This window comes from Protopterus annectens, chromosome 2.part1 (genome assembly GCF_019279795.1).
Source record: "Protopterus annectens isolate FY-2018-M chromosome 2.part1, PAN1.0, whole genome shotgun sequence".
NCBI classification, from domain to species: Eukaryota; Metazoa; Chordata; order Ceratodontiformes; family Protopteridae; genus Protopterus; species Protopterus annectens.
In genome coordinates this window covers 77,485,472-77,498,176 of record NC_056729.1, presented here as the reverse complement: position 1 = coordinate 77,498,176, position 12,705 = coordinate 77,485,472, and the positions used below count along the sequence as shown (strand labels likewise).

The window sequence follows — 12,705 nt, the reverse complement described above, 5'->3', positions numbered from 1 at the left end:
CCATGGCTAATCTGCAAAGGGGGTATGAGTGTGTGCCCCCTTGCTTGTTTATATACCACATGACTGTGGTGTTCACTTGTGAAATGCTTCTGCTTCGGGCACCGCGTGGCAAGAAAGACTAAAGAAAATGGTGTCGGCTGCATGTTTTATACCCCTGAAGACCTGATGTCATGGAAGAGAGAAGACAGCAACCGACGTAGGACTCAAGACTTTGGAATTCAGGCTGAATGAGGGCAGCCTGCCAGCAGATTACCAAAATGTAATGACTGCAACAGTGAAACACGAAGAACATCTGCAGCCCTGCAAGAGGCCTCTAAGGAATCAAAACCACATTGCAAAGTATGCTTTCCAACTTGTTCAGCTGCATGCAATAATTCCTGCAATTCTTTATTTTCTGCACATTCTGAAATCAACATCATTTTCTGTTTCAGCAATCCCATAACATGTTGTTGGTACTTAAGCATATGAAATTGACAGTTTAAGGCCCTGATTGCCAAGGTTGCAGATGTATAAACCTTTTTTCCTCATCTGTCCAGTGCCCTTGAATCTCTGTCTGAGGGGGTAGGATTTTTTTGTTGTTGAGGCCTTAACTCCCTTTGGACCCTGTGAAATAGTTTCAGGATCCGCAGCAGGGTTTCTAAATAAAAAGTTATGTGAGTCAGAGACCCTGTAATATCTGTCAGGCTTACTGGGAGCCGGAGGTAAGGAGTCAGGGGTCAAGCTTGACTCCGAAAACACATCATCCACAATGTCTAAAACAGGGGGAATGGCTAAAGGCCTGTGCTGAGGGAGAAGGAAATCCCTGAGCCTCTTTCTTGATTCTGAGAAGTCTTGACTCTCCCAATGAAAATGTTCCCTCAAAGTATGCAAGGTTTCTTCAAATGAATAATCCTCAGGAGGAGATGCAGATGGAATAGACTCCTCAGCATCAGAATCCTCACAGGGAGGCAGAGATAATTCCTGATCAGAAGAGGAATCAGAAGAAACAGAAACTTGATCTGAAGATTCATAATCAGTGTCTTGCCTAGGCCTCTTATCAGGAGGGGGATGGGTACCCCTGATCAAGGTAATAAGGTCTTCAGCCATTTTGATCATCTGTTTTTTTAGACATAGAGGCCTGTGCACATGGCTCATGCGTCGGTGTTTTAGTTTTAGAAGTTGCTTTTGTCTTTGGTTTTGCAGCCTTCATTGGTTTGATATACAATGTTGAGGTCTGAATACACCCTCAGAAGCCGGTGCCTGCTCAGCGGCTCAGGACCCATCCGAGGGAGATCCATCCGTCGGTCCAATACCTTGAGTATCTTGCGGCATGCCGGACTCCACATGGGTGTCGGTAGAAGCCTGTGACTTGAAGGTAGCGGGTATCAGAGGCTGCGAAAGCACCTCACTGAGTACTGGCTAACCAGCGACTGGCTTAGTAGAAGCTTTGTCTGTTTTGGATCTCGACTGCCTTTCTCTGTCCTTTTCTTTGCGTTTTTTATGTACTTCGGTAGTCGGATCACTACCCGACGACATTTCTGGGTAGTTAAATCTGTTTCCAAAATACTTTGATGCAAAAATATACAGAGGCTTAATAGGGTGTTGGTTAAATCTAGCACAAAACAGACAGCCAGGCATGTTGTGATCAGGGCCTAGGCAAGGAATACAGTATAAAGGGAAATCCTTATGAGGTATTTGCTTCTCACAAGTAATACAATTATTAACTTTTTCTGACATTGGTAAAAAGCAAGAAAAAAGTTTCCCCAATGGGGTACTTAGCTTTAGTGAAGACTTCAGTTCTGAAACTCAAACTCGAATATTTCAGTAGTCGGCCGACTGGCACTTGCGAAATGCATCTGCTTTGGGCACCGCGTGGCAAGAAAGACTAAAGAAAATGGCATCGGCTGCATGTTTTATACCCCTGATGACCTGACGTCATGGAAGAAGAGACAGCAACCAACTCAGGACCCAAGACTTTGGAATTCAGACCGACTGAGGGCAACCTGCCAGCAGATTACCCAAATGTAATGACTGCAACAGTGAAACACGAAGAACATCTGGGGCTGGATTCTCTCTCTCGACTCCACACTAACCCCTTTGGAGCAATGTGTCCCTGTTCCAAGTGGCTGACACACACACACACTTGGGTATTTCATTGTCACACACACACACACACACACACACACACACAGACACACACACCTGGGAAAGGCTGGTACAGATTTACCAGCTGTGGTCCCTCTGCCCAAACTATAAGGTAATTACGCTGCCACCAGTCAGCTACTCTAAGGCTGTTGCAAGGGTACCCAATTATACTGAGCAAAACTAATACTAATACAAATGGTAGAATTTGACCAATGCAGCAAGGTTTTCAGGAGTGGCCACAGTGTCACTAAAATAAGCCTAAGTACTCTTAAGATGTTAAAAGTATTCTCTAAAAGACCAGCCACACTGAAAGGTATATAAATATTTAATAATAAAACATGAGAATACTGAATGTCTAGTTACAATAAACATAGTTTCAATCACAGGAGATATAAAAATAACATAGCTGGATATTCACACAGATGCTGAAAAACAATGCTGAATTAATCTCACTATATTTTCCTGATTGACTAAAGAATTATTGTTCCCTACTTAATTTACTTACTACAGCATTGCAAGATGAAGTGTGAGGTTTGTGTGACATATCTGTGAGAGATCTTTCCTGTCAGATTCCAAAAAACAAAGTGCTGCTGCATCATCATTCTCTTTCGGCTTTTCCCGTTAGGGGTCGCCACAGCGGATCATCTCTTTCCATTTCTTCCTATCCTCTGCAGAAATCTCTCTTACTGATATCTAAAAATAATTTCAGTGCTGGTTACAGAATGACATCACATCTGGTCACCTGACTCTGGTACAATACACACCCAGAGCTTTGCTAAGATCTGTTACAGCATCTGAAAGCTATAAAACAATTTCAAAAACTTTCACCCTTTCAGGGTAGCAATTAGTTCACCTCTAATGACAGTAAAGTAAGACTCCCAGTCCTGATTTTTCCAGACATTTTTGTTTCTGGCTGCAATCAGACCTGTAAGATAAAACCTTTATGGCTTAAACCAACCCATTTAATTTTCACCCTATTTTTCACAATTAGCTGGACTGAGATTAATGTCTTCCATTCCAGAATTATTTTAAAACATATACATTTAATCAGTTATAATAATACTGTCTGACATACATGTATATCTCTTCTGTCCATCCACAGCAGGACCCACTGTTGATGCAATTTTAACACAAGCAACTTTACAAATACATTATAACACACGCATCTGTACAAATCAGTGTCTCAGTCAAATGACATAAAATTCTTTACAAACTCCAGCTAGCTATGCTGGCATATGGCACTTCCTCATTTCATCACACAAAGGTCCCAGGATAAAAAAAAATCCAATCCTGGTGTATGCACTGGTGCCAGGACTGGAAAAAATGGAGTGTAGCATCTTTATATCAAGAAAACATTCCTACAAAAGCTTTTGGAGAGGCTCAATGGGATGATGGCCCCATGGTAGAAGGAAGAAATAGTCCAGAAAAAAAAACACAAAAACAGCCATAAAAATATGTATTGTTACTATTAAACACGAAGAAAATATAATATTTACAACCAGAGGATATTCTGAAAGATTAAGAGAAAACATTGAGGAAGGGAAAGTACTTGCACATGAAAAGCTGTTAAGTTTCAAATAAAAATTGTATTCATTAATACAACAGATCCAAGAAAAACATTACACAGAAAAAGAAAGTTTGGGCTGTCTGTAAACAGTAGCTACAGAGGAAGTACAAAAATGTAAAGAACAAAACCCAGATATTTTGAAGGTATAAAAAAGAAACATGGGCATGGGAAAGCAAAGAGATTTAGTATCATTCAACATGTATGCAAAAAGCCAAAATAATCAATAAAAAAGCAGCTTCAAAGATACTTGGAGAAATACAGCCAAAGGTACCCAGATATGGCAAAATTTCACAAACAAAAAATAAGAAAACAAAGGGGAATGTAGAAAAGAGGATTAGTAAGGTAGAAGTTAAGCAAATAGAAATTGAAGTTATGGGTTACCTGCAAAATGAAGAATTTCATTTGGAGAATCCAACACAGGCAATGTTGCAGAATCCAGACTAATAAACTGCAGGTACAGGAAGCATCTGAAGAAGATTTGCCACAAGGTGACGCTCTGGAACCTTCTGGAGCAGGCCATTATGAAAGTCCAGTTGAAGCTGCACAGAAAGGAAAGAAGCAGGAAACAGAGGGAACTCTGATAGTGTAATGTCATGGAGTGATGGGCCAATGGGTTCCTATATAAAGGAGCAGCAGATGAAGCAGGGTGCATCTGAAGAGGATATGTCACAGGAAGATGTTCTGGAACTTTCTGTGGAATACTCATCCCAGTCCATAAGAAAATGACTTAAAGGAAGACCTGCTTGGTTTACCAAAGATGGATTGACACAGAAAGAGCAATGAAAGAAACAGTTTATAGAAAGGAAATAGAATCAACATGTTAGAAGACTGGTAAAACAGGTGAATGCAGTAATCACTAACACTATAACCAAATCATCTAATATTGCAGGAGGCTCTCTATATTCAAATAATGTAGCCAAACCATGCAGCCACATCCCATTACCACTGAAATCCATGCAGAATACTGACTTCTTTAAAGCACACCTAAAACTTCACCTATCAAATCAATGCCTATGCTTCTGTACATATCCAGGATAAATGCCACTTTTGTCTTCAGTTTGCCATAATATCAAATTATTTCTCTTCATTCAGAATTCTCTTCATTCAGAATACGCTACTCTAGGGGGGCGTGGCCAAGGATGAACACAGGATAGCAGCAGATTTCTTCAGCTCCACCAATTTCATTACACTGACAGGAATTAATTACTTAAAAAATTAATTTTTGAAGTAATTTTCTTTCTAAATATGTTTGTTTTATATAGTTCTTGAACTATATCTAAAAAAGAAAGGAAATATTAACAATATTCCTGTCAGAAATCACTTTGGAAATTTTCCTGTCAGTTTATCAGTCTGAAATGAGTTCCAGTAAGACAAATTCTCAAGACTCCAGCATCAAGAAAGAACTTCAGTCTCTGATAATTATAATCCAGCAACTTACTGCTAAGATGGATAAAATGGATACTAAAATAGACACCTTCATAGAAAAACTACAAAACAAATAGACTTGTTACATATAGACCTGCAACAACAGAAGATCCAGATGACAGGCATAGAAGAAGCTGTGAATGACATGGAAAATAGAATACAAGAAGAGGAAATCAACATTGAGTTTCTGCTGAAACAAAATACACATTTACAAATAAAGCTGGATGACCTGGAAAATAGATCTAGGCGCAATAACATTAGGATTTTTGGACTGCCAGAAAATATTGAAGGTAACAATATTACTTCTTTTTAACAACATGGCTCCCTAAAACTTTAGACTTACCAGAAGCATTCTCTTTTGGTATCGAAGAGCACATAGATCTATAGCTAATACTAACTCTAACAAAACTATCCTAGATCAGTTATAGTTAGATTTCTATCATCTTTTGATAAAGAGATGGTTCTTAAATCTGCTTGGGCTAAAGCTCCTGTTAAGATTAATGAGACAACTGTGCTTTGACAATGACTATTCTTCCATGGTAATAGCTAAAAGAAAAGTTTTTCTGCCACTAATACGGGAGCTTAAAAAAGCACAGTTTAAAACATACCTTCTGTTTCCTGCCAAGCTTAAAATCTTCCTTCCTGATGGTCCTAAAATTTTCGATGACTTAGACTCTGCTTTACTGTTTATCAAAAAAATAAGATTTTGGATAAAATAGAAGAAATGGAATGGGCTAGTCCTTCATTAAAGAGACTGGCAACTGAAACTTCGTGGAAGACTTCAGAGAAGAAGAAGAAGACTAAAAAACAAATGATTTGTTCTATGTTTTTTTTTCTCTCATCATTTTATTTAATTATTAATCTTTTTAAATATAGTTCCTGCATTTCCAAGAAGCAACAAATATTTTGAAAAAGATTTAATCAAAGTTATTCTCTGTGTGCAAAGAAATGTTTTGTTTCATAACTAGTCAAAATACCTGGAGATTTAATGGCAAGTTGTGTTTCAACTGGTTTCTCTTTCTGAAAAGGAGAAGTAAGGTCAGTAATTTGATACATTTTTTTTTCTTTATCTTTTTTTTTTCTTCTTCTTCTTTTCTTTGTTTAAACAATGACATTCTATTTAGATTATGTAGTGGGTGAAGGGTGGGGGAAGGCAGGGAGAGAAGAGTAATGAAAATATGATTAATAGAATAATAACATATTTATTCCTTGTAAAAAGTTTATATGTTCTTCAAATGCTATTCCTAATTATACTTTCTTGATTACACTGCTTATGCTTATTTGTAAATAATGTCATGCTTTAACTAATAATAATTAGAACTAAATAATAGTAAATATGTTTTATTTTTAACTCTATTAATATAAACAGTAAGTAATATTCCGTTGTATATACTTCTTATAGCTTTCTCTTACATTTTTTTTATTTCTGCCTTACACCCTTTTACTTTCTACTCTCTTTTTCTTTTCTTTATTAATATATAGAAATGCTTTTGATCATATAGACACAGTAAATAATAAGAATTGCAGAAAAATTGAGTTGGGACAAAAATATTGAGTTTTATTACTTATTAATAATTTTGGGCTTAATTTCACTTACATAGAGGCTGTAATAACCTGTAAAATACATTGTGAAGGTTTTGTCATGTTTAGATGCATTTACACTGTTAAATGAATGTTCGTCACTAGTTTTTAATAAGTTTCCCGCCAAAATGTTAAGAGAGACAATCTGGGATGTGGGCTGTCTCATGCACAGTGTCCATGAGCTACTTCAAAAGCTTCAACTCTCAGAATTCTCACAGAGAAGCTGAAAGCAGCTAGTCTTCACCTTTGACCTAGATATCACACTGACACATCACAGATTCAGCAATGACACTCTACCAGGAAAGAGAAATGATACAAATGCGACTATGTGAAGGAAAATGAACTCTTTAACATCTAAATGTGAGTTATTTTATATAATTACTTAAATATCTATGTTATAATTCATAAAATATGTCAGTTATAATGAGTTTAAATGATACAGTTTCTTGTAGTAAGTAAATGTCTTATTTTAGAAGGCATAGAAAATGAAACATTTATTCTAGTGTTTTTGAAAATCTACTTAACAGCAGCTTAATAATCTGTGTTAAAAACTTATGTTCCAAACATATACATTACTATAACTCATTTAATTCATCTGATTGACAAGCATAAATAATTTTATAACTCTATACTGGAAGAAATTGTCATGCGATATATTTTAAAGCAGTAGTATAGCATGGTTGTAAAATCTGGTTACTAAAATGTGTTTGCTGTGCATTATTTTGTATAAAGCAGACAGATTTATTGTAGGGACAGCAAGTAAGATAGTGCTTAGTAAGGACACAACTCAGTGAGATCAGATATATATATATATATATATATATATATATATATATATATATATGTGTGTGTGTGTGTGTGTGTATGTGTTTGTGTGTATGTGTGTGTGTGTGTGTGTGTGTGTATATATATATATATATATATATATATATATATATATATATATATATATATATATATATATGTGTGTGTGTGTATATATATATATATATATATATATATATATATATGTGTGTGTGTGTGTGTGTGTGTGTGTGTGTGTGTGTGTGTGTATATACATATATATATATATGTGTGTGTGTGTATGTATATATATATATATATATATATGTGTGTGTGTGTGTGTGTGTGTGTATATGTATATAAGTGTTTCTGAGAATCTGCATAACTATGCAGTATGATTTATAACAATTTCTATGAATACAATATTTTATTCTATTGACAATAATGAGTTTGAGTAAATGCTCATATACAAGCAATTCAAGGTTTTTTTTGGAAGCTGTTAATTGCATTTACATGACAGAAAATAGATGCATCTTAATATATGTAATGTCTGAATCATATTAGCCAAAGTTTTTGATTTAAATGAATGTTAGAACTTATTTTCTCTCCTCTTGATTTCTAACATCAAGATTATTTGAATGCTATTTGAATACAAGTGTTTTATATTACATGGATGTATATAGTAGTATGAACAGTTTTTTAAAAAAAAAGGCTTATTTTAGTTTATATGATGCTGTTTTACCAAATGTGTAGTCTTGTCTTGCTAGATAATTGAATTGAAAACTGTTAACCTCAGTTAAATATAACTAGTATTAAATTGATAAGGTGGTAGCTGAGGTACTGCTGCTTAGGGTAGGGGGTTAAACTTGAGTGGTAAATACTACTCTATGTTGGAGTTTATAACTCCAGGCTGGATGCAAGGTTTAATCCTTACATTATTTTCACTTGTTCATTGTTATTTGTATATAGTTTTGACATCCACAATATATTTTGTACATTCATTGTCACTACAAACAAAATTGAATCCTATACGAAATCCCATAAGAGATTCAATAAATACAGCTATATTTAAAGGTACACCTAAAGGAAGAGATGTAACATTACTTATCTTGTTATTTGTTATTTTGATCATAAGATTCTTAAGTTTTAAAAATGCCAAATGACATCTTTAAAAGGAATTTCTTTAAACATTAATGGATTGAATAATCCATGTAAAAGGGCAAGCCTAATAAGATACATTAATTTACATAAGGCCAACTTAGTCTTCCTGCAAGAAACCCATCTCTTGAAAAAAAGATATTGATAAACTAGCCACAAACAAATATACAGTATTGGTTAGTTCAGAGCATACTCAGAAAAAGAGGAGTGGCTATTTTATGGAATAAAAGTATGCCCATTCCTAAAACCATTAAGTCTTATCAGGATGACAAAGGAATGTTTTGTATGGTTACAATACAAATTAATGGGAAGACTTACACTTTAATTAATGTATATTGGATACCTGGAATTGGTATTAATACAGTGAAACATCATCTTGATAAGATCATATCATTCTCTATAGGAGATATTATTTTAGCTGGTGACTTTAATTGTATACTACATGAAAGTGATACTACCACTATAGGAAAAGAAGAATTACATCTAATGCAAAACATTTAAATGATTTTGCTAATTCTTATCATTTGAATGATATTAATAATCAGATAGATTCAAAATCATTACCATACACCTTTTTTCTAACAGATACAAAACTTATTCAAAAATAGATAGGGTCTTTATTTCTAACCAGATGGTAACAGATTTAATTAATTCCAAAATCATTTCATGTCCTATATCTGATCATAATTCAATTGTTTTTGAATTCATGATAAAAATACTCATAATGTTCAGATCAAAAGGATACCAGCATACTTAACTCAACTAAAAGACTATAAAGAATATATACTTTCAGAAGTAAAACATTTTTAGACATAAATAATACTCCTGAAGTCTCCATTGTTTATGTTTGGGATGCCTTAAAATCATATCTATATGGACAAAGTATCAGATGGTATAATAATAAAAGGAAATCTTGGGATAAGGAATTGTTAGATATTCAAAGTAAATTAGACTCTTATAAACAGAATAATAAAGAAAATATTATGGACAAGAAAGTTATTGAAGAAATAAACAAACTAAATGAGAAATACAAAGAAATTTTAACTCATAAAGTTAAAATAACTTTAGAAATACAAGTTTTGTCTTATTCAATAAGCCCCAAATACTTACATAGACTTAAAAATAAAACAAAAGGTTGAATAAACAAAACCATATCAAAGAAATCTTTTCTCTAAGGAAAAGAAGAATGTTTCTAGTATACCAGAAATACTAGATGAATTTAGAAATCACTTTCACAAAATTAACCATAATAACATTAACATGAAACCTAAAGATAAAATAAAGGAGTTTATAACCACAAACATGAATAAAAAGCTTAATAAACAACAGATTAAACTATTGGACAAGAGTATTTCATATACAGAAGTTATTACACAAATAAATAAGCTTAAATCAAACAAAGCACCGGGTAATGATGGTATTATACAAGAGATATATAAAATCCTTTCTAAAAGTACATATTCATTAATACATAAGGTTTTATTTTGGCCCAAACTGAGTTAATAACCCCCCCCATCTTGGCAATATACATTTATTTCGCCAATTTTAAAACCTAATAAAGATCCAACTAGATGTTCTTCATATCGGCCCATCTCATTACTTAATGTTGATTATAAAATGTTTATGAGTATCTTTGCTGATAGATTGAAGACAATCATTCCCGGCATTACAGATATAGATCAGACAGGCTTCATTGTAAATAGAAATACTTTTGATAATATAAGAATAACTTTAACATTAATAGATTTTGCAAATAGGAAAAAGAAAAATTTAACACTTATTAGTCTTGATATAAGTTCAGCATTTGATTCAGTAAGTTGGGACTATCTGTTTACCTTAATGAAGTGCACAAACTTCTCAGATGCGTTTGTAAATCTAATTGAGCATTTATACAAAGGAACGTTGGCTTATATTAAGGTAGGAACATTTGTTTCACAAAAAATACCCATTCTTAAAGGTACAAAACAAGGATGTCCACTTTCTCCACTATTATTCACTTTAGTAATGCAGCCTTGGGCTAATTTGATCAGAAACAGTACTGACATAGAGGGTTTTGAAATAGATGAAAATACAACATCCAAAATTCAACTTTTTGCAGATGATGTTCTAATTACATCAACAGGATCTAATTCTTCTATGCAGTCTCTATTTGATAACATGATGAATTTTAAAAGTATTTCTGGTTTAATATTCAATGAAGAAAAAACTAAAATACTACCTATATATACACGAAAAAATATTCTCATTAGTGATTTTACTAAATATGTACCCAATTCAGCTCAGATAACTTATTTAGGTATAATAATATCTAAAGATATTAAATCTATTATATATAATAATTATAATACCGTTTTTCTTAATATACAAAATCTTTTTAATACCTGGAATAATATGTTTTTTACTATGGAGGAGAGACTTACAATTATTAAAATGATAATATTGCCCAAGATTTTATACTTAATACAATCAATAATACTTCCACCTACAAAAATAATTATCAAGAAACTGAATACACTAATGTTAAATTTCCTATGGGCACCTAATAGACCTAGGATTGCATTAAAGAAACATACTAATAGCTGGTCTCAAGGGGGTATTTCTTTTCCAGACTTTAATTTATATACTATCTCTTCTATTGTAAAAGTTATTACTTTATTAATAGATCAGTCATATGTCGCAAAATGGAAAGATTATTGGGAGCTAATTAGTATGCACTTCATGAAAATCTCCTTAACACATAAAAATATGATTGTAAATAACTCCATGTTATGGTTACTAAAGGAATTTTGTACTTCACCTATTACACCTAAACATATGGTTTGTTACCCATTAAATATTATTATTAGTTATCGTAACTTTATATTCATGCACCCTAAGTATAGGGAATGGAATTTTATTGTATTCCCTATAATGTATACTCAGGGTATGCTTTTGTCATCTACTTCTGAAGGAACTCATTTAGCTATAGATAATGATCTAAAGTACTGGTATCAGTTGATATCTGATAATAAAGTTAAAAATCTAGATTTCTTAAAACAAGAATTTGATCTAAGAGAAACTTGCTGGTTAGAGGTTCAGACCTTTAGACAACATCTCATTAATAAAATAGATCTAATGTCTATAACAGTTAAAGAATCTATTCCAACACTGATTGATTACTTGATATTAAATTTACAACAAAGTTTCTGATAAAGGTAAACTTTCATACATACATAAAATTATCAGACAAGAAACTTTACAGTGTAGATACATACTGGAATTATTTCACTTCTATTAATGGGGACCCACCAAATCAACAAGATAAACAATATATATTGGAATCTGCTTATAGAACTACGCCTTCCATTGTCTGGAGACTTTATACATGGAAATTTTTACATAGATCTTTTATCCACCTTTGATGATGAATAAAATAAATAATAAAGATAATTTATGTAAGAGATGTAATGTAGAAATTAATGCTGACTGGGCTCATATGTTTTATGACTGTATAAAATTGAAAGAATACTGGAAGTCAATTAATGAATTTTTGCAGGCTCTTTTACAGATAATTTCATTATTTCTAAATCTCTTATATTATTCAACACACCTGTACCTCAAAGTGTTAAAAAGGTTAAGCTTCCCTTGTTATGGTCTATTCTAGCAGTGGCTAGGAAAATAATAACTAGAAATTGGATTTCAGATACACCTCCTTCGTTCAATGAATTTAAAAATGTTATGAATATAGTGTGCTATATGGAAATAAACACAATTAGGACAAGAACAAATAGAAAAACATCTTATTATATTGTATGGGATAATTTACATAATTTGTTAAAAAAATTTTAATTTCAATAGCATGGTATTTTAGTTTAATTAATTGATCTGATTGTAGTGGATGTCTTTGTAAATACTTTAGTTGTTTTGTTGAATATTATAATAATACCTATTTTTAATTACTTGTATAAAATTGTTATGATACTTCTCTTATATGTTAAAACAATAAACCTGTTTTGAAAAAAAAAAGAATACTCTACTCTACAACCAGTCTTCAGCAATAAGTAAACATTATTTTATGTGCATCTGCC

At 32.9% G+C, this 12,705-nt stretch overlaps 1 protein-coding gene across 4 annotated transcripts in view; it reads right to left on the bottom strand.

Moving 5' to 3' along the window:
• Positions 1-12,705, bottom strand: part of SH3D19 (SH3 domain containing 19) — a 2,322,497-nt gene that overhangs the window by 1,157,490 nt on the left and 1,152,302 nt on the right. Inside the window, exon 1 of one of the 4 annotated variants that reach the window (XM_044062035.1) lies at positions 2,630-2,725. The exons of the other annotated variants lie outside the window; for them this stretch is intronic. Within the exon in view, the coding sequence (XP_043917970.1) occupies positions 2,630-2,723 (94 nt within the window). The 5' untranslated portion in view covers positions 2,724-2,725. Of the gene's footprint in view, positions 1-2,629; positions 2,726-12,705 lie in introns of those variants that run through there. 4 annotated transcript variants of the gene reach the window in all.